Source organism: Mytilus trossulus, chromosome 5, assembly GCF_036588685.1.
Source record: "Mytilus trossulus isolate FHL-02 chromosome 5, PNRI_Mtr1.1.1.hap1, whole genome shotgun sequence".
Classification (NCBI taxonomy): Eukaryota; Metazoa; Mollusca; class Bivalvia; order Mytilida; family Mytilidae; genus Mytilus; species Mytilus trossulus.
In genome coordinates, this window is record NC_086377.1 from 15,500,745 (window position 1) to 15,523,584 (window position 22,840).

Genomic DNA, 22,840 nt, shown 5'->3' on the forward strand with positions numbered 1-22,840 from the left:
AGTGCCCGGCGCATGTGATATGTCAAACTGAGGAAGTTATCTTGGTAGATAATAGATGACCTCTGTGTTTAATATTTAAGTGCTCTTATTGTCTTCGGAATTGAATGTTTTATTTTGACAAACTTGATGACTCTAGATCTCCTTGTACAGTTTACTTTTTTCATTTTTTTTCTAAATCTTTTCGGAAAGAAACATCTTATTTTACACACAATATTTGTCATTGTATGTTATTTCGAAAATGAATATAAAAAGAACGTTCTAACTGGAAAACTTTAAATTATAATTTTAAATATAAAGTAATTGTTATAAAGAAGATCTCTAATATAATTGCATCTTCACTAGCCAAGGGTTACGATCCACTCCCCTCCTCTCCACTGTAGGGGAGTGGATCGTAACCCTTGGCTAGCAAAGATGAAATAATAGATTTGTTGGCTTAGTATGTAAAGCCTTAAATGGTAATAGTGAAGACGAGCGTAGGAAGAAGATTTTTTCAACCATGTAATACAAAAATAAACGAAACTTTTATTTTAAGACCAAACATGGAGATGAACACACTCAAATCCACCTGGAACTCGTTCCTACTTGAAGTCTTGTATACGTATATCCTGAATCGTCAGGGGCGGATTCAGTCTTTAAAAAAGGGGATTTCAACTATATTTCCCCATTTAGAATTGATAGTCAAAGAAAGGGGATTTCCAACCCCCGGACCCACACCCCCTCCCTCCTACGGATCCGCCACTGATCTTATATTCTCTATGTCATGCATGGAATATTTCAAGCGTATCAATGTTAAGTTATAAAGTTATTGCAATAACGTTCTCAGTTTGAATGACATATATCTAATCTAATTACTAGTATCTTACAAATTAATTAAGAAAATGCTAATAAACATATTGAGATAATACTTCATAAGTAGGACATAAACCTTATTTTTTTCATCTAAAACTTAAAACTATTTTCCTTTTGTCGTTTTAGTAACAGATCAATCAATATAGTTTATAACTTTCGAATGAACATAAAACAATACTTCATGAACAATACATGAAACCTCGGAGTGCTTTTTTCATCTAAAACTTAAACTATTTTCCTTTTGTCGTTTTAGTAACAGATCAATAAAGTTTATAACTATCGAATGAAAACGAGGTTGATCAGTTTCTCCCACATAAAGGCGATGATTTGTAACTAATCATTGATACTTTATATAGAGTGTTTCTTCTTGGGACGTATCATTCTGTAGTGACGGAATTTGTTGAAAACATAAAGAAATTAGAAACACATCAGATTTCTTATAGCAAACCATCAAGTGAAATTATTTGGAGAAGATGGACTTCGAGGAATACAGAGAAAGAGGTTGGTCAAAATATAATTTAAAACTTTTTAGAGCATTATTTTTTGTATCTATTCATTTATTTATTAACATTTTTTTTTTGAAACTCTCATTCACTTTTGAAATCCTTTACTTTTAAATGCATTTTCAGATAGGTATAATATACAATTGTACTTCATTTTTTTCTAAAATGAAATTTGATACCTTTCTCTTATGTACAATGTATCGCATATTTCCTTACAAAACCTTATCAAAGCCTCAAATTTGAGGAAGAAATTTTAATAGTAACTTATGCTCAATTATAGTCTTGTGCATTTTATTAAAATAGATTGTTGTTCAAATATTTCAAAATCTTTGTTTTTGTCATTTCTTGATTATTTGTTAAGTATGTGGTTTCATAACCCTTTTCTCTGAAATTAAATATTGCAATATGAAAATCAGAATGGCAAAGGAGTCACATAATTTATGCTTTCTGATGGTTTGGTTGCAATATACATACTACTTGTCTCTGCCAAAAAAAAAACCTTTATGTAACATACGTGTAAATTATGACTACGTTGTACAACGGCTTTCCCGTTTGACGCTGACGCCATTCCATTAATTTCTTTTCACTCCTACATGTAATTGTTCGCAATGTTTGAATAACAACAAGGATTTTTCTATTACTAACAAAGCAATCTAATCTAATATTTTACAACTTTAAATTTGTTTGGGTAATTTTATTACCTTTCCTTTTTTTGTAGTATATTTCAGTTTTCATTTGGTAAAACGAAGCAGCTTGTTTTAAATTTGATCTTATGCAAAATAGGCATATAGTTATTTCTACTACTGCTCATATTTGTAAATTTTAAAGCAATATGTCTCCATAAAGCACATGTAAAGTTTGTCAGGGTTTGAGTTTACAATCTTTCCTTTTTGGTTTATCGGCATTTCAACATTTTGTTTTAGGTTTTGGGTGTTTAAGGTGGTACCCAACACTTAAACTAAAATTAATTTGGCTCGTTTAATTTTCTTGAAATTTTGACAAAGTATTGACTTTGACCCTTTGAAAAAAAATATAAAAATTAAAAAAAAATCAACCAACCGTTTTATCAGAAAATTACACTGGTTATATAGCAGTTTGACAAACACTTATTTTGATCATTGAGAAGCTTAATACTCCCTTAAGAACACAACGTCATTAAAACGTTCTGCTGATTTTATAGTTATCTCCCTGTAGTGTTAGGTACCACCTTAATTAAGTGTGTTTGCCCGAAAGACAAACAAGTTATTTAAATTTATAACAGTAAAATACATGAAAGTACCAGGTTTTGTTAGGATTTGATTGCATATTGTCTTAGTGATTTGCGGACGCTAGGCTGTTGGTAGTTTTTTCTAAAGCCTTCTGCTTCTCCACACGAGGAACGCCTTGTTTTGTATAATGGTATTCAAACGCGCGGACTCACACGTTTAAATTTGGCCCAGAGTGTCGGTCAAGCACCAAATAAGAAAAAAAACAGGATTTATATGCATATAACATTAACATGTCCCCGTCCTGAATTTACATTTAATTTGCTATTGGACGTTTATCAGCCATTCACCCAATCACTTTCATTTAATCAATTTTGAGATGCAGTTGTCAATATCATTCTTTAAGGGACCACATCAAAAGTTCAATGCAGGATAAAAAAAAAAAAAAACTAAGTTCACGTAGTTTTCTCACTGACCCTAACACCCCCCCCCCCCCCCATTCTTACCTTAATTTGGGAAAAATTGATTGAAGAATAGGGATATATGTAAAATCGATTTTGGATTAAATAAAAATTGCAGCAATGTTGATCCCCCCCCCCCCCCCCAAACTATTTAATTTAAGGTTTTTTTGTTATCCTACATCGATCTTTTGATTTGATGTAGTCCCTGTAACAATAAACATATTTATAAATTATAAGGAAATTAAAGATCAATCTTATAAGTAAAGGTTAACTCTTCGTTTTTATTTTTCAATTTAAAATGATACTATGACGTTGATATTTCTATGATACTAGTTTTTTACGAACTAGTTGACATTTCTTAAAACGATAGTAATATTGGTTCACAGTTTGTGGTTAACTGAATGAACTTTGTGCATATGTTACCGTGACATAAACGTAAGAAATTATAGATAATTTGTTACATGTATGTATATAATTGATTCTTTCAATTAGTTCATAGTTCAACTAGAACGACTATGTCATAAAATTGAGAATTGAAATGGGGAATGTGTCAAAGAGACAACAACCCGACCATAGAAAAGACAACAGCAGAAGGTCATCAACAGGTCTTCAATGAAGCGACAGTATTAACATGGAAAAATCTCATCTATTAGAAGGGGGGTTGGGGGGTCTTGATCCCCAAAATCCTGGGATTAAAAACATGAAATACTGAGGTCCCAAATTTAAAGAAATTTAAATACCGAAATTCCGAGCTTAAAAAAACCTGATCCCGACGTCCCGAAAAAGGTCCAGCATCCCCCCCCCCTCATCTATACTATGGAAAATTTTATTTCTCAATGCGCGTCATACTATAAAGCCTGAAGTCATATAACAATAAGAACATTTTAAAAATATATCTTATTTTATGCATATCATTATATATTAGTTACTTAAACTGTTAAGTGATAATAAAACTATGGTAAACATTTCTAAAATAAAGCCAATCTTTCTGTTTCTGAATTTCGATATATCTTGGAAGAAACTTTCAAGTGTCTATTATCACATTGACAATAGTGTAAGCTTTAAACAATCTACAAAGGACTACCCAATAAGATCGCATAGAAGACGGATAGTGGTCTCAGAGTGTCCTTTGTGAGGATTTGGATGGGGTTAAATGATTAAAGAATAATGCACTTAAAAAATGAAGATTGGAGAATAACGGGCAAAAAATATGAAGATTAGAGAAAAAAGGGGTGAAAATTAAACGTTTACAGAATAACAGCCCCCCCCCCCCCCATCCATACCCCCCTTTGTCGTATACAGCTTTCACTGGCATAACTTTCCTTGTAACCAGAGCATTTCAATATATTCATTTCCACGTTCCAATCATTATAATGGCGAGGTTTCGACACGTTGTCATAAAAACCTTCTGCTGACAATTTTATGTTTTATTTATGTTTGTACAAACAGATTCTTTATATTGAATCCCAATTAGTAAATTAAAAAATTCTTGAAATATATCACGTGACGAGAAATTTATTTTAGCATGGATGTATTATATTGTTCTAATATACCAATAAACCTAGATTTTGTTCAAGTTCAGTTTGCTCAAATATGTTCTGTATTAGTATCAAAACAGGGACAGTCTAAAGAAAGTCTCTGAAAAAAACATACATTCTTCCAAGGAGATATCTCCACGAAAATGTACAAATAAAGACTTATATTCCTCATCAGTTTCTTTGATATGATCTTTGTTAAAGATACAAGTTCGACGTTATCACACTTTCTTTCACGATGAAATTTTTAAACGTGTTGTTTTCATTTTTTTTAATCACTGGGGTGATTCCTATGCTGGTGGACTGTCAGTCCCCGAGGGTATCATCAGGTCAGTAGTAAGAACTTAGCAACTGACATGATTTGATAAACTTTTCTAAAATTGTCAGTTTATAAATTTTGAAATTATAAAGAAACTAAGGTTTCAACTTCCTCAGGCAAAGTTGACCTTTGATGAATTTAATTTGTATTTTAGGTATTTTTGTCCTATAGTTCTTCAACGCTTTTGGTACATATATATCCCTCGGATTTCAAATGTTTCATTTTGGGCGTTCCTGGTGAAGGTAAATACAGAGAAAAGCGCTTCAGACGCATGAAATTATTAAACGTGTTGTTCTCAATTTTTTACTATATAGTTGTGCGATATTTTGCATATACTTGAGATGTTGTGTTTAAAATAATCGGGTATGACAACTGTACTGCATATATACTTTCACTTTCTTAAAATGTCATGGCGACTTCCTTCATTCATAGTCTTCTAAGAAGTATTTTATTTGTCGATCAGATACATTGATTTGAATTAAACAACAATCCTCCGTTATTGTTTTCTGCTTGTAAACTAATTTTCCACACAGAGCGAATAGAGCACTGATGTTTACATTTTACTTTTCTTAAGGACTCGTCTTGTTGATAGTAAACTAATGTCTGTTGTAAATACGATTAGCATTATTAGACAGCGAGCACTGGAGTACGGTTCAATCTTTACAAAACTATTGTCTAACAATGTCATTTCAAAGTCTGATTCGTTGTGTTATATTGTTGTACGATCTTATACAGTAAAACCTGACTACACCGAACCTTTCGGGACTTGAGATTTTGTTCGGTTTTGGGAGGTACTCGGTTTCATCAGGTTCACAATACATAAAATGTGATATGATTGGTCTTCAGAACCAGTTTGGATTAGGCAGGTTTCTGGTCTATTCAGGGTTCGGTTTAATCAGGTTTCACTGTAGTATTGTATAGGAGAAATACAATTATGTTCTTAACATTCTTGTCGAAGGCGATCGTCTCAACATATTCGCCATGACTCGAGTAGGTACTCGGATTTGTTTCTTTGTCTACCGTGTTTGTTTTGTTTTTAACATTGCTGATACAATCAAACAAATCCAATATATTCTGTTGTTTCGTTATTTAATATTTTTCTGATAATTAATAATATAAAAAAAATAATATACCAACAGGGTTATTAAGGATGTTCGCTTCTCTGTTTCAAATTAAGTAGCTTTTTGATTGATTGATTGTTGGTTGCTTAACGTCCAGTGGCAAATATTTCATGCATATTCAGGACGAGAACAAGTTCACAATAAATACAATAGGTAGGTTGATACAATAGAGGCCATCTGGGATGATGGTCGGGGAAATTTGGACTGCCACTGGAAAGTGAGGGTATATTGGATAGGGACAGAAATTTTGCTTTGCAACAGGCCACCTACGGACCCCTCAAAGAGTTGTTGCAAGGGTTCATTGGAGCGTGGTACTCTCTTTACATGAGGCATCGGATTAAACTTCCCCTTCTGACCGGACGTGACTGCGAACTTGATACATCCCGCACAGCCAAACGGACGCCCCACTTCGGCAAGCGTTTTACTGCCGGTAGGGAGAAGACCAAGAGATCATATTTCTATACCCCAGTCACCCTTGGGGCTTTTTGAAAGACGGTTCTAAATTGATTGTTTATAAATAAAGGAACTTAAAAGGCAGAAAAAATAAGGGTCCGTGTGTTTGTTTTGGAGATATAAGCCATCGAAAATTTGGTGGGAAATAATTGCCTCTTGATTTTTCATATATTTAACACTGACACCGTTTTGCTTCCAAAAAAAATAATTAAAAAATAACAAGGATTTTATAAGATTTTCAAATATGGCTTTTTAAACTATATGTTATAAAATTATGAATAGAAAAGAAGGGGTTAGTAGGCAATTTGTTTTAGTGGTACAACATGGATAAAACCAGAGGATTCAGTTTATCTCGCAAAAATTCTAAAACAAGATCTAGAGTAGCGGACATTTTTAAAAACTATAATGCGAAGATTAACAACCACTCACGATGACAAGAATATAAAACACAAATAATTTTTCTTATTTCAATTTTCTTTTGAAACTTTATTTCAATTTTCTTTTGAAACTTTATTTCAATTTTCTTTTGAAACTTTATTTCAATTTTCTTTTGAAACTTTATTTCAATTTTCTTTTCAAAGTTTATTTCAATTTTCTTTTGAAACTTTATTTCAATTTACCCTAACTAACCAACTAATCATTGTCATATTTACACATGACTCCCCAAAGCAGTGTTCAGAAGTAATCTTAGCAAATGCAAGTTATGTGAACAATTTTATGTGTGCCTACTACGAAACAATAATATAAATATATGTTCTCTAACTTTTAATGCCTTCAACAATGACAAAACTCATATCGCATTGTCGTAACAGCGACATAACACGGCTGTTTGCCGTGACGAGGATTCGAACCTGAGTTGTCGCGGACCGGTAATTTTTTTTTATACGTGTACATGTATCCACTATTGTTTCCAGGTTAAACGATTTATGAAAAAAAACCAATTGCATGACCTTATGTCGAAATAATTTTTTCCTTGTAAATAAGTAATAAAACACAAAAAGGGAAATTAACAATAATTATTTGTAATTTGAATTCATTCGGCACTACATTCCGACTATAAACATTCGATAAAAAATTCGGAACATTCTATTTTCCGTTATTGTTTTGTTAATTTTTACGATATGTATTTCCGGGTGTATTGCAATTAATGAAATATATAGCATAATTCCATTAAAGTTAGAGAACGTGAGCGGGGCGCAGAAATCATATCCTACTTCACGTGAACTTATTATAAACGTGCCAGGAGCATAAATGGAATAACTATGTGACGTAACTGTGTGTACATTAGTATACATGTTCAGAGACATCTCTGATATGTCCTGCTATTTAGAACACAAACTATGCATTTTAAAGTGGTCTGCCTGGTTATATAACATTATAGACATTTTCTATGTCATTTAACAATACAGAACAATGATATTAGTTACTCTGAGAGATCTTTGTGAAACATTACATGCACAATCATGTTCATCGCATAGTATCCACCCAAGCCATTAGTCGATGAAATTCACTTAAGGGAGCTACCATTTGATTTTTTTTTTATTTTTCACTCTGTTCGGTCCTGCTTTTTTTTTTTAGTTTATCCTGACTTTTTTTTTACCTAAATTGTCGTCCTGACTTTTTATTTTTGCTAGTGTCTCATCCTGCCTTTTTTTACTCAAAACTCATGTCCTGCCCTATTTTTCAAATTTCATCCTAGCCCCCACCCCCTCTATAAAACCAAATGGTAGCTCCCTTACCGTATTCATACTGTACCGTCGACGACTACCATAAAGGTGGTACATAACACTACAGGAAGATAACTCTGTAAAGTGAGCTAAACGTTTTAATTACGTTGTGGTTTAAAGTGAATATTAAGTTTTCAATGATCAAATTGGATGTTTGTCAACCTGCTTTATAACCAGTGTAATCTTTCTGATAAAATGGTTGGTTCAATTTTTTTTAAATTTTTATATTTTTGTTAAAGGTTCAAAGTAAATACTTCAAAATGTAACAATTTTAAGAAAATCAAAAAAGCCAAATTAATTTTAGTGAAAGTGTAGGGTAATACCTTGACGCGTAAAACACATTGCTGAAACAAACACCCAGTACATAGCTTAGATATCAGAACGCAAACAGCTTCAACAGTTTCATTCGGTATTCTTGCTCATCAGGTCATTGACTGTGGTTAAAAACTCTCATAAAATAATGAGATAAGTTACATGTATGATTGTCAATGATTCAACAAACGAACACGGTCCAAATAACGTGGACAAAGCAAATATACGTCTAGGATTATATAAATTAGACCGTTGGTTTTCCCGTTTGAATGGTTTTACGCAAGTAATTTTTCGGACCCTTTATAGCTTGCTGGTCGATGTGAGCCTAGGCTCCGTGTTGTAGACTTATAATGGTTTAATTTTATAAATTGTTACCTGGATGGAGAGATGTCTCATTGGCACTCATATCCCATCTTCCTGTATCTATTCAAGACCATAACGAGCAAAATCGTACATAAACCATAAATATCCTCGTTACTTTTGTGGTGCTTTCCTTTTGTGTTTTGTTTTTGTTCATCAAATAGTCTGTTTATATGTAGGGACCGATGTGGCAACATCAAGTAATTGTTTTTTGACTGGTGCTGGTCTTTGACTTGGTTGGCTCTGTTTTGTTGAGTCTTGAGCTTTAATGCAAATGAATTTCCCGGTGGATACAGCTATTTTTAAAAGTGGGTTCCAACCATATGTCTCCATTCAAAAGCGTTGATCGTGAATTTAAAGAAAGGGGGGCAAACCCCTGCAACCCTCTCCCCTTTGGATCCGCCATAAATACAATGTATGATACTCCTAATTTTGAAAATACTGTTCGTTACCTGTGCAACACGATCCAACATGGCACTGTTTAATATATACATCCCGTTACTACACATTACCGAAAGCTTTCCAGCTCCCTTTTATGACAAAATATATCAGGTTTTGAGAGTTCAAAAATAAAGTGGTTCCAATAAAACATAACTGGATCTTATGTGAATTCATGGATTAATTATTCTTAAAATTTACCAAAAGCAATTTGTACCTTAAGAGACCATACCTGCCTAAAGGGTCGATAATTTGTTCCAGGTAACCCATTAATTTCCAAATCGGGACATATGTCTGCGCCTTCAGCAAACATTAGCCTCTGAAGAGACTGAAGTAATTTACGAGAGAGGTGTCTGGATGTCATATAACTCAGCTAAATATCATTGATCCAAAACTTTTTTTCTCTCTCTCCTATCAATCTGTCCAATTAATAAAAGACATTATTTTAGTCCTTTGTGAGTAAATCGTTAATTTATCTTCCTAATTAAATTGTTATTGAACGGATGTGTTTCCCTAATCTATCCAAATGTCTGTAATGTTGGACGTACTATATATTGACAGCATATATAATTCCCAGCTATAAAATTGTCACCATTATTACAAAGTAAGAAACAATTAAAAAGCAGTATACAGCGAGAAATATAGATTCTTACACTGCAACAAGTGTATTACGATATTTCTCCACTCGAGAGAGTTAAATTTTATTATTTAAAGCGCGAGGCTTGCCGAGCCCTTTAAATAATAAAATTTAACTGTCGAGAGTGGAGAAATATCGTAATACACGAGTTATGTGATATAGATACAATGGATAAGCGTTGATTCTTGAAAAAGAAACCATGAGCCCGCAGGGCGAATGGTTTGTTTTTCATGAATCAACGCTTATCCATTGTATCTATAACTTAAACTATTGTGATAATGTCTTTTCAAAATTAAAGCCTATTCTTAATTAGAAGGTGTTGTAAGTGAGTTTAAATGACCATGTGATCGTGACAAACGGTGCATTACAATAAATTATAAATTTCAATTTTAAATGGTTAAAATAACACAAATACCTGTTTTACACAAGACATCTGCCCTTAAAGATTTTCATTTATCAGCAATCTGCAAATTATATGTTTTGATAAAATGAGACATTTTTGATTTTCTTTCTAATCAAATTGAGAATGAAAATGAGGAATGTGTCAAAGCCGGGAACAACAACTTGACAAGAAACATATATATAGAGCATATATATAAAGCATGTATCCGTAATTTTTAACAAGATGTCTTATTCTAGACACATCATGATTTTCTAGCTTAAGAATTTGCGAATACACAGTTAAATCATACTTTATTGATTAATAAAACAAAAATGGACACTTGAAAACATTTTCGTTTGAAACATGTGGAATAGCTAACAATGATCCGATTATAAACGACCAAACACGAAACATTTCCACAATAACTTGAAAAAAACAAGAAACAAAACAGGAAAACTAGAGAATAGGAACAACAACAAAAACAAAACCAGGATTCGAACCTAAGCCGACAATGTCTAACTCATTGAGCATAACCATAAAACCTCGCGGCTACCAACTCATACTATACGATTGCCTATTATTGTATATATAAAGGTGCAATCCATGTGTGTCCGTTGTACCGATGTATATCAAATATTCATTTAAATATATATATTAGACAATTAAATCGTAACCAATTGGTAGCCGAGAGGTTTCGTCGATATATTGATGTAAGTGACACTTAAAAAGTAAAATCACAAAAATACTGAACTCAGAGGAAAATCAATTTGGAAAGTCCATAATCACATGGCAAAATCAAAAAACAAAACGCATCAAAAACGAATGGACAAGAACTGTCATATTCCTGACTTGGTACAGGCATTTTCAAATGTAGAAAATGGTGGATTAAACCTGGTTCTATAGCGCTAACCCTCTCACATTAATAACAGTCTCATCAAATTCCGTTACATTTACATGATGCCTTAAATAAACAGTCACAATCAATAAAATAGTCAAAATATGGGAACATCAGTCATCATCGTATAACAATTTAACAGGACACAACAACATCTACTATCTACGAACACATGGATTGATTTGAGTGTCTGACGTCAGAAAAATTATATACGTCACATAAATTTGTCGTTCAATGTGAATACAATAGTTATCAAAAGTACCTGGATTATAAACAATTTTTTAAATTTTACATAGGCAATGAGCGCAGACAGGGTTAAAAAATCAAAAGTATGTAAGAATAAATTACAGAAATCAAACTAGTCCAAAAGTTATACATAGAATTTATGAGAATCCAAAACTTTTAAAAGGAACAATTTAACAGGACACAAAAACCTATCCACGAACACATGGATCTACTTGAGTGTCCGACGTCAGAAAAATTATATACGTCACATAAATTTGTCGTTCAATGTGCATACAAACAAGAATTCATGGACGAGTCCCAGTGCAGGCATATAGAAATTACAAAAAATAAAGGTAAGTTTTTAAACTAATTGCATAACTGAACAGAAATCAGTAAATTGGCCAATTCAACCTTAATGTAATAAGGCACACAAAGGTAACAAAAGAATATAAAATGGTGAGTCCATTTCAGCGACGGATTAAGGAAGCGTTGATTCTAGAAAAAGAATCCACGGTAAATGAATAGGCTGACGTCACCACAATGGTTTAAAGTGTCGGAATCTGTTTCTCTAATGGTTTTTATCGGGTTTTTTTCAAAAAATTTCTGAAAATTGTGCTCTTTATATGCGACGTCATCAGGCAAGGTCGCCTTTTTTCATGACGTCACAATAGGAAAATTGAGAAGAAAACAAAACATTTAGACGTCATAATCAAATTTCGACTAATCATTTGCCGAGAACAGATTTTTCACTAGTGAGGAGAACTATTTTTCTCACACCGGTCAGGAAATGTGAAAATAGCACAAAAATTAGAGAAAAAAACATATTCTCATAACCTAGCTTAATTTTTTACTATATAAGTTTAAATTATTGACTGGTGTTGCAGTGGCTGAACCCCCCCCCCCCCTTTTGACGATCAATGCATTTGAATGGGGACATGTAGTTGAAACCTCATTTTTTTAAATGGCAGGGTCCGCCACTGTGGTGCCTGCTGAATGTCCAATGGAAGTTAAGTTTAAACACATTTTTAATATATTTCAAAAAGGATTAGACACTAGTGAGCCGAACAAGAAGAAATAACAAGAAGCTACAATGGGAAACCAACAGCGACTGTATCTAATTTAAAGAGATCAAAATTACGGAAGTGATATTCAGAATTTATGAAAACATGCCTTGAAAACATTTGTCTAATTAATTTAGGAGATATGAACCTTAAAACATCAAAGACTTTATCCAAAGTTATTAACGTCTTTATTGTTTTACTTAATCCTGCACGTGCACACAATGCCAACAATGTTGATTACCGTATGTGGCTTTTGTAATACGATATATTGCTTTAAAAAAAAGTATACTTCATTAGACGAAATAAGGTATAAACATAATTTGCTAAACATTGGAAGAAAACAACCTATTATAATATGTATGTATCAGTTTTAACGTCGAAGTATTTGACATATTCCCCACTTGAGGTACCAAATCTATTTTGTTTTTATTTTAATTGCTGTCTTGTGATGTATATAACGCTTGCTTCACGTCATTCAAGTTTATTGTACACATGTATACTATTCGGAGATATATGACATTGCGACAACACGCAAACTATAGAATTTTCGTGTTATCTAAGTTTCATAACAAAGTAAAATGTTTGTATAAAATCATTGTTATTCTGTTAAACGACTGTCCCAGGCAAGGAAAACAGAGCCCCCACAAACATTCTTTGTGACTTCCCAAATCAGAATCGTCGTTAGAGTGGTGATTGGCCTTGCATGGTTTCTATAATTGTTGTTTTTGTTTATTGTTTTAGCATCAATCGTTCGATTTTCTCGTCTGAATACTTTCACAATTAGTTGCGGCGTCGGCGCCTTTTATAGCTGAACATACCGTGTATGTTTTGCTCATATGAAATTGATGGCCGTAAGGTGATACAATGTTTATACAATGTTTATCTATAGTTGTTAGATCTTCAATAGTTGTCTCATTGGCAGTCATACCATATCTCCTTATTTTGTATCAAATTTATCACTGAACGAGTATATATTTGTTTAGGGGCCAGCTGAAGGACGCCTCCATGTGCAGTAATTTCTCGCTACATTGAAGACCTGTTGGTGACCATTTCCATTCTCAATTTTATTAGTAAACATTATTTTTTGACAGAGCAGTGAGCGACATATGACAATTTGATTATTCTGGTTTTACAGATTTGTAATTAATCATCATCAATTATATTTATTGTTATCTGTCTATTAATCTCCGAACTGTGTCATTCACAGTTTTATATACAAAAACAATGTCTGAGCATTAATTTAGCAATTCCAATCTGTTACGGACGGTAGATTCCTCCGCGGGACGGACGCATCACGTGTGTCTATTCGTGTCAAGATAAATTACCGTCATTCTTAGTTATAGAAATAGAATGACAATAAACATTGTACAAATGACATGTTTAATATTTCATTGTTTTTGATAATCAAATTAATGAATGTTTGTGATTGTATTTTCTTTGTATCACGAAGGTTATCGACTGGCCTTGTGTATGGTTTTTGAAGACGAACTTAATATATATATTCCGAAGTTAAGTATCACGTCCATTACCACTGAACTGGCGTTTTAATAGCTGACTATGTGGTGTGGGCTTAACTCACTGTTGAAGGTCATACGGTGACCTATAGTTGTTAATTTCTGTGCTATTTTGGTATCTTGTGGAGAGTTTTCTCATTGGCATTAATACCACATCTTCTTTTTTTAAGGGCCAGCTGAAGCACGCCTCCGGGTGCGGGATTGTCTTGCGTTAAATATCCATTTTGGACTTCGGCTGTTGTCTGCTTATTTGTTGGGTTGTTGTCTCTTCCTTGACTTATTTCCCATTTCTATTTTTAATTTGTATTTATGTAATGTTAACAAATGTACGTCGCATGACATTAAGTGTTTTTCAATGTTCTTGTGTATTCGAGTTAGATATTAGAAAACCTTTATAACATACGTAATTGCAAGATAATACTATCAGATAACAACGCTAGCAAATATAGACTTGCATGATTTGTAAAAAGGAACAATAGCTAGCTTCGTCTATGATAGTATGTTAGCAGGTCATACTTATTCATGCTCGGTAACATTACACAATGTCATATCAAACAACTCGCATAGAGAAAAAATCCTTTTTATTGCTCATTAAAATACCGTTGCGAAAGAACACTGATTTTCATCATTGTAAGAGATACACTTGATTCAATGAATGAGAGCCATGTAAAAACAGTTGTACCTAATTACGTCTATAGATTAATAACAAAAAGTAATTTATTGAGCGTGCGACGAGTCTAACAAAGTTGTAAATAGATTTGATATACATCACCAATGAACTACCCAAAAACACAAAAAAGGGGGAATGCTAAAGGGGCCGGTCTTCGTTTCTTTGCTCTTTTATTTATACATCTTGTTGTCCATAATGCTATATTTACTTTATATAAGTTCCAAACAAATCTATTTTGTATCAATATATTTCTTTCAATTATTCTATATTCTCTAAACCACACCAACACTCTCAAAAAGTGATATAGTTTATTACTTGTCATGCAGCGATCAACCCCTTAGATCAGTGTATTCGTAATGACATCCTCCTCACACAATTTTGTCACACGATTGGAATCTTAAATTAATTTTGTTCAGCCTTATCGTATTTCATAAGAAAAATACACGCATTCTTTTCATATTTATAGAGTTGTGTTTCTAAAATTAAATTTGGTCTTCCAATAAAGAAACTAGCTTGACAGTTTCTCGCGACCGATTTACGTCACGTCATATAAAGTTGAAGGATAGTGGAGGCAACAAAACAAAATGATATAATTATTTGATAAAATTGACACAAATCTCATGAAAAACAGATGATGCACTGCAAGAAGTTCACACTTCAGTGTTGTTGTTTTGTGTGTTTATTTTAAAGATAACACTGAAAAATTGTTTATTCAGATATACATGTACTGATAATTCGACACTGTTATAGCAAGAAGAGAAATGAAGCACCATACAGTCTTAAAAAATGATTAATCAGATCAAAATAAACCACTGTCAAATTTAACGAAACAGTTTTTTTCAATGAAATTTGGATTTTATGTATAAATCAGAACAAAGGTATACATATATGCTCCAATTCGTTATGCATAGTAGATAACAAATTCTTCAACAAATACACGTGTTACATGTACTTTCTTGTTTTTTCCACCATTCAAAATCTGTTTTATATGCCGGGTTTTATTGGTTTCGTCATGTACATTGTATTGCTTCACTAACGGCTTGAAGTTTATATGATATTAATTTTCTAACTTTCATGCTAACTTCAGTTTATAATACTGATATTAAAACAGTGACAGGTAAACGGATTACATTTGAAAGTCTAATTTATAAGACGATTCGGTGGACAATTTTTTTTTTTTTTATTTCTAACGTCCAGTAAAAAGTTTTACTTGCATATTAGGACTAGAAAATCTTGCTTATAAGCCATGCAATATACAAGTCCAACACAGTCGATAATTTTAACCATATACTAATTAAATTATCCGCGCATAATATAGACAATATTATCCCAAAAATAGACATCGGTTTTAATATAATAGAATTGTATGCGACTGTTTATAACTAGCTACAAAACATTTTTTTACATTAAACAAATGCCCGTTCCTATGCATTGATATGACAGTTGTTATCTGTTTGTGCTTTTTTTATTTTGCCATTTGATTTAAGTTACTATTTGTTTTGATATTGTCGGAAGATAAATCAAATATTATTGTAATAGTACTCGGCATTCAAATAACTGAACCTGTAAGGAATAAATGTACTAAAGACAAAAAAAAATAATAAAAGATTACGGAATGCCATCTTTTGGAATAGGTGGAATATATCAAACTGTATAAGTACTCGGCATTCAAGTGAGAATATGTGCGCTAATGACATAACAGAAAGAAAGATTACTTAAGATCGGTCATTGTGACTACAGATACTTTATTAATCCAAACGACATTCTTTGTTGTCTTTTCCAATAAAAAGATTAGTGGATGGATAAATAATTTTGATTTATAACGTGCAGTGGCAAATATTACTAGCAATATAAATCATGCAATTTTAAAAGTACTCAGCATTCAAATAACTGATGGGGGAGAAAATAAGTGCACTAATGAAAAAAAAAGGAAGAAAGATTACTTAAGGTTGTGCATTATGCCTACAGATACTTTATCATTCCAAACGACATTCTTTGTTGTCTTTTCCAATAAAAAGATTGGTGGATGGATAAATAATTTTGATTTATAACGTGCAGTGGCAAATATTACTAGCAATATAAATCCATGCAATTTTAAAAGTACTCAGCATTCAAATAACTGATGGGGGAGAAAATAAGTGCACTAATGAAAAAAAAAGGAAGAAAGATTACTTAAGGTTGTTCATTATGCCTACAGATATTTGATTATTCCAAACGCTTTTCTCTCTTTATCTCCATTGTAGTTTATTTCGGTCGTCTATTTATTGTCTGTCACGTCTTTATTTGCTTCAGTAGATGTACAAGTCATGATAAATTGTCAACCTTTGTACTGGATAATTTACAAATAGTTGCAATTAGTAAGGAATAAAAGACACGTCTCACGTTCTGTACATTATGTACGATTCTGTAAATTCAGAAAAGTGCGTGCACATTGCAATTTTTGAAGAATGAAAAAAAAAATGCGGTCTTAATTACTTCGATTTCGAAAAAGAAATGCCAACCGATATATTTTTCAGAACTCGAATTCTTGTTATTGCAATATACTCATTCAGTCGCATTATTCGCCTTATAAACTAATAATTTCTGGATTTACAGAAGCAAACAGTGTTTCTTCTTCTTCAAAATGCTATGATATGACAACGCTCTGTTCTTTATCTTCTTTTGATAATGATTACATATATCAGTAGAAGAAATGTTAGCTGTCAAATGGTATTTTATGTCGAGTTAATAAAAAAACGATTATGATGTATATAAATAAGTAATGAATTTTGCTATGTTTAAAAGAGATATCCGAGTTGTACCAAAAAGTCTTAGTATTTCCGTGTACAAGTGTTGAAAAATATCCTTATTACCTTAGACATTCTGAGGCTGACTTGATCAGTGATGAATTAAAAATTACTATACTTAGCTTATTGAAAAAACATCCCTGAAATTATGTTACTTAAAAAATATTCAAACTAGTCCAAATTCAATGTAGGGTCAAGAACTAACGGAGAATGACATTGTCAAGTCCGCTTCTGTGTCTCGCCATGCAGGGACAAACTATCCTGCAATAACTGCTATCCTTAGTAGTTGTTGTTCTTTTGTTTTGTTTTTGTTTATTTTTTGTGGTAATCTGGACGTTGTTTTTATTTCTTTTGAATAGTACCACATTTTGCTATTAAATCATACTATATTAAAGTATGAGATGGACTTAATTTTAATGGCGGCACGGTAATCTGCAATGAATCACATGCGTTACCTTTTAGTCTTTGAGTGGATATGGTCGTTTTACTGGCAATCATACCACATCTTCTCATTTTAAAATTAGCTTGTTAAAATTCATTTGAAGTCTGTAAATAATCTCGAACGTCTTAAATCTGTTTTATCTAATAACATTCTTATTCATTTCCTGTACGTTGGAGATTACGCAATAGAGCGTAAAAGGCACATATACAATGCAATGCTGGAGGAGAAAGTCTGAAGTTAGAATGAACAATTAAAGCTCAAACTTATATGCACAATCTGTTTAACACACAAATCCTGTGTCCAAGATTTGCATTTTCGCGAAGTAACCAAATAAAGATAGGTCTAGATACAGTAACTGTCCACTACAAGCAAAACTTTGAAAAATAAATTAATAATTACGTCAATACGCATGTCCACATTTATTTCAGATTTGAAGTTAAACCTTACTTTCACCAATTGAGATCACATACATGCAGGTTTTTTTTTCGAAAATGCACGTCTCAACATATGTCTTCTTATTTCAGGTAAAGAGATGGTAGACTATATAGCAAATTATCTACAAAATATAAGACAAAGAAGAGTGTTTCCGAATGTTTCGCCTGGTTACATGCGTACTCTGGTACCTGAAACAGCACCACAAGACGGAGAGCAATGGGACGATATATTTAGGGATGTAGAACGTGTTATCATGCCAGGAGTAAGTTAAGATACTACATAAATATTAGTCTTGGATATGAATCTGTATAGTATTTTACCTAAAGGTGGTGCCTGACACTTGAGGGCGATAACTCTGTACAAATCAGCTGAATGTTTTAATCACGTTCTATTGTTTTGGAAATATTAAGCTTCTCAATGATCAACATTAGTGTTTCGTCAATCTGCTAATTATCCAACTGACTGAGGTTGAAATCCTTCCTTGTTTTGTAATCTTAAAAATAATCCAAAAAAAAACCGTTCTGTCGTATAATCTACAAGATGTTCGTTCACCTGATTAAAATGAAAACCAAAATGAAATAGTATGCCTATAAACTAACCATGTCTTTTTTAAGTGTTTTTGTAGGCTAAATTCTAGCTACCAAATAGGTCTTACATGACAAATTGAAGCATCATGAATACCCACGTATTCTGTCTTTTATGTGCAGTTTGAAAAAGCATTAAGAGAACGACAATTCAACTTCAAGAGGGGAGTTTAGTGTTTTTCTTTAAAAAAAAAAGACGCTGATCGCCATTTTGATTGGAAAAAATATTGTGGTCAAGCAGATGACAAAACAAAATATTCCGAATCCAGATTTTCCAAATGACGTATGGTGACACATTAAAAAAATATATTAATAGCGTAGACAAAATCTTAACCGCCTTGAAATTGCTCCCCAACTATTAAAATCATTATTGGTTTTTCACGTGTCTGTTTAATATTACTTCTTCTCATCATCTTTGCTCATTGTTGAAGTTCCAATATTACTAACTTTTACGTCATTTTGGCTCTTTTGGAGGGTTTTATCATTGGTATGTTTTTAAATAAAAAAAAAAAAAATATTATTTTTATTAAACTATATTTTTGTAGGCGGACATAAGTACTTGTTATGATACTATAGGCAGCTGAATATCAAAGCTGACGCTTTTTCTACTCAGATTTTTATTCATTCCATTTCCGGTATATTAAACACCGAATCTTTTATCGAATTGATATTTTGTATTAGTAGTATTTTCTCAATTTAACAACAAAGGTCTTTTTAATAGACATTCTTTATTAAAAACTCTCACGACAGATTCGATCGAATGGATTTTTTTTAGGGGTCACACATATTGTTAAATATGCCTACTGAATGTATAGTTCAATTTTACACCTAATCACACGTATTTTGATCATTGCTAGAGTAAATTATTTTATCAATTAGTGTAACATTTGGGAAGTTAAGATATAATGTATATTTATTAATTCTAAGAACGATGTCTCAGCATCAATTTGATACTATCATCATCTTTTATAAAGATAATTTGTAACGGCCGTTCACGGCTGAAGTGCTTTAATAAGCGACATATTTCTTATAATATTGTGTATAATGCCAACTTCCGAAGCAAGTTTGTCGGCCCTCGGAACTTTCTCGAAGTCCTGCGTTTGATTGCCGAGTGTATGAGCTTCAGTTCTTGCTTGGAAGTTGGTATAATGCATCAAACAATTATTGACCAGTGGCGAGAGGTTAAAGATGAAATCCAATTTCTGACCGAATTTGAATTTAATAGAGATATAAGGAGAGAGCTATATTCAAATAATCGGGAGATGAAAATTTCTCACTTTTAACAAAATGTGATCAATTGACTCACCTATAGATTTTTATTATATTTTTCAAAAACATGCAAGTCCTTAATTTATTGCAAGTCATGGATGTACCACTGTACTGCCTTATTTTTGTACACATTTATTTCTTGCAAACTCAAATTAGAAAATCACAACCAAATGAACCAGACGTGTTAATTTGAAATAATCTTATTCTTATACAGTAGTACACATGTCACTATAATAATGATTGTGTTTGTTTTACGTCCAGTTGCAAATATTTCATTCATATAAAGGACGAAAAATACAAAACAACATTTAGATCATGTGATAGATCGACTGTGATGAAAGGGCAATTGAAGATGAAGGTATAATGAATATGGAACGACCGCCTGCATATCCCTCAAATAGTTGTAGCATAAGTTCTTCACGTGCAGAGATCGTCAAACTCTTTCCACAAAACAGATCTTAATCGTCATACCCAATTCAGACCTAACGTGTCTGCGAATCTCTGCATCAATCACAGCCAACCTTACTTTGGAAAGCGTTTTAATTACTGTCCATTGAAATAAAACTAAGAGATGACCAAACTTGTAACTATCTAGAAAAAACTTCATCGAAAACTAAAGACTGATAAACAAAAAATGGCGGTGATATGGATTGATAAACAAAAAAGTTATATGACATCGATCAACATAATCTATTTACAAGTAAAAATTGTCATTCAAGACAAGAAAAGCCATCACTTGTTGTTTTTGTTATTTCAGATAACACACTGGCAGAGCCCATACATGCATGCATATTTTCCGGCCTTGAATTCCTTTCCGTCATTGCTAGGTGATATGTTAGCGGATGCCATTGGCTGTCTTGGTTTTACCTGGGTAAGTATTCGGTGATTGCAGGAACATGAAAAGAAAAATCAGTATAAAACTTTTTAAGGTTAAAATCCAAATATGTATAATTACATTGTAACGTAATTTCTATACATACCAATTAAAAAGATGTGTACCATTGAAAGATAAAACCAAGTGTACAATGTAATATTTTTTTCGACAAACTTCAAATCGCACTTGAGGGAGCCAGAATGCAAAAATATAAATGATCATATTTTATATCTATCTATCTTTCTTTTTTTCACTTTTATATAGTATATCAATGTATCGGTATTTGCATAAATAGCGTGTGAAACCTTAAAGTTTGTTCTTCATTTTAAGCAACATATTGTAATGAAGACTTTGTATAATATGGAACATGTCCGTTATGTGTGGTCGCTTTTTATTATTTATTCACCACACAGTCATTTATCTTGATTTCTCTTATGGATTTTAGCATAACCTCATTAAGGTAAAAAAAAAATTAACATGCAAGAAGTGTAAAATACTTCTTTTTTTGGTATTTTTTTTTTATTTTATCTGAAAAAACTTTTATTTTATTACTATAGTTACACGGGATTAAGTGTTACAAGTTCTGTCAAGATAATTACCCAAACACTGTAATCGAGAAATTAAAAGCAAATAGTAAGCATGATAAAATCTCTCAAAGCCTTTGGATAAACTCGTCTATAAAAAGTAGCATGTTGGAGTATGCGATGCAATCTACAGCTTTATTCCAAGTTCTTTTAGAGATATAATCTACTAACTTGCTATACCGTGCTAGCACGCAAATCATTAAATTTGGTTTCAGATTTTATTCAAATTTAAGCAATTATACTTCAATCTGCCAAAATTCGTTTAATATATTTGTCAGCTAATATAAATGTAAAAGGAAAATTAATTAATTAGTCTATTAATAAAAGAAGTTTGTTCAAATTAAATCATTTTAATGAAAGGGAAAAATAATTAAGATATTGCTTTAGTTACACGAGCGAATCATCATATCAAGCCTATCGCAACCAGCTAATACAAAACGAATTCAAAGGATCATAAGTGAGTGGATAGAATAAAAATAAATCATCAAAGTTTCTTGGCTAAACCATCGTTTAGCGAAGCGCGTGCTTCATCTACACACGACTCAGCAGGTGCTCTCTAGTCAAAACAGTACAAAGACCAAGGTCAAGAGTGCTGAAAACCAAATATTCCTAAATACAACAAAAACGTGATATTATATAATTTGCAATTTTTTATCCCTCTGATAGACACATCAATCAATAAAAAGTGCTACAATCTCAAAAGAAAAGTTAACGAAAAAGAGAATTATTTTATAGTTAAGTCATGATAAGCACACATCAATTGCAGACCACTATTTATCAGAAGCACTTGCAATGTGTTGTCACATCGCTTCACCCAAAACATAATATTAACCATTATGATTTAACAGCTGACCTTACCATATCAAATAAATTTACGATAAGTACATATTGCTTAACTGTGGGTTTGTTCCAGGCTCCATCTCAAACACATCAGTTATATATATAGTTTGTATGTGTAGCTTCTCTAAGATACAGGCGGTATTTTTAGCAGTTCAACAAGTATAGATCAGAATAATGTATCGGAGTAACATGTCTTTCTACGCGTTGTCAATTTGTGCGTTAGAATGTACAATTCGTTTCAGTATCAGAATCAAGATACCCCAACTCATCACAATATATCGGTAACACCTTATCGTCTTACATATCTGTAATATTTACCACTGGACATTATCCTTCGATAAGGCAATTCGTTAATCCAT

At 32.4% G+C, this 22,840-nt stretch overlaps 1 protein-coding gene across 1 annotated transcript in view; it reads left to right on the top strand.

Moving 5' to 3' along the window:
- The first annotated feature begins 1,225 nt into the window (after positions 1-1,225).
- The window catches only part of LOC134719444 (histidine decarboxylase-like), a 38,230-nt gene continuing 16,615 nt past the window's right edge, over positions 1,226-22,840 (top strand). The window contains exons 1-3 of the mRNA XM_063582440.1: positions 1,226-1,350; positions 18,420-18,592; positions 20,941-21,054. Of these exons, the coding sequence (XP_063438510.1) occupies positions 1,323-1,350; positions 18,420-18,592; positions 20,941-21,054 (315 nt within the window). The 5' untranslated portion in view covers positions 1,226-1,322. The remainder of the gene's footprint in view (positions 1,351-18,419; positions 18,593-20,940; positions 21,055-22,840) is intronic.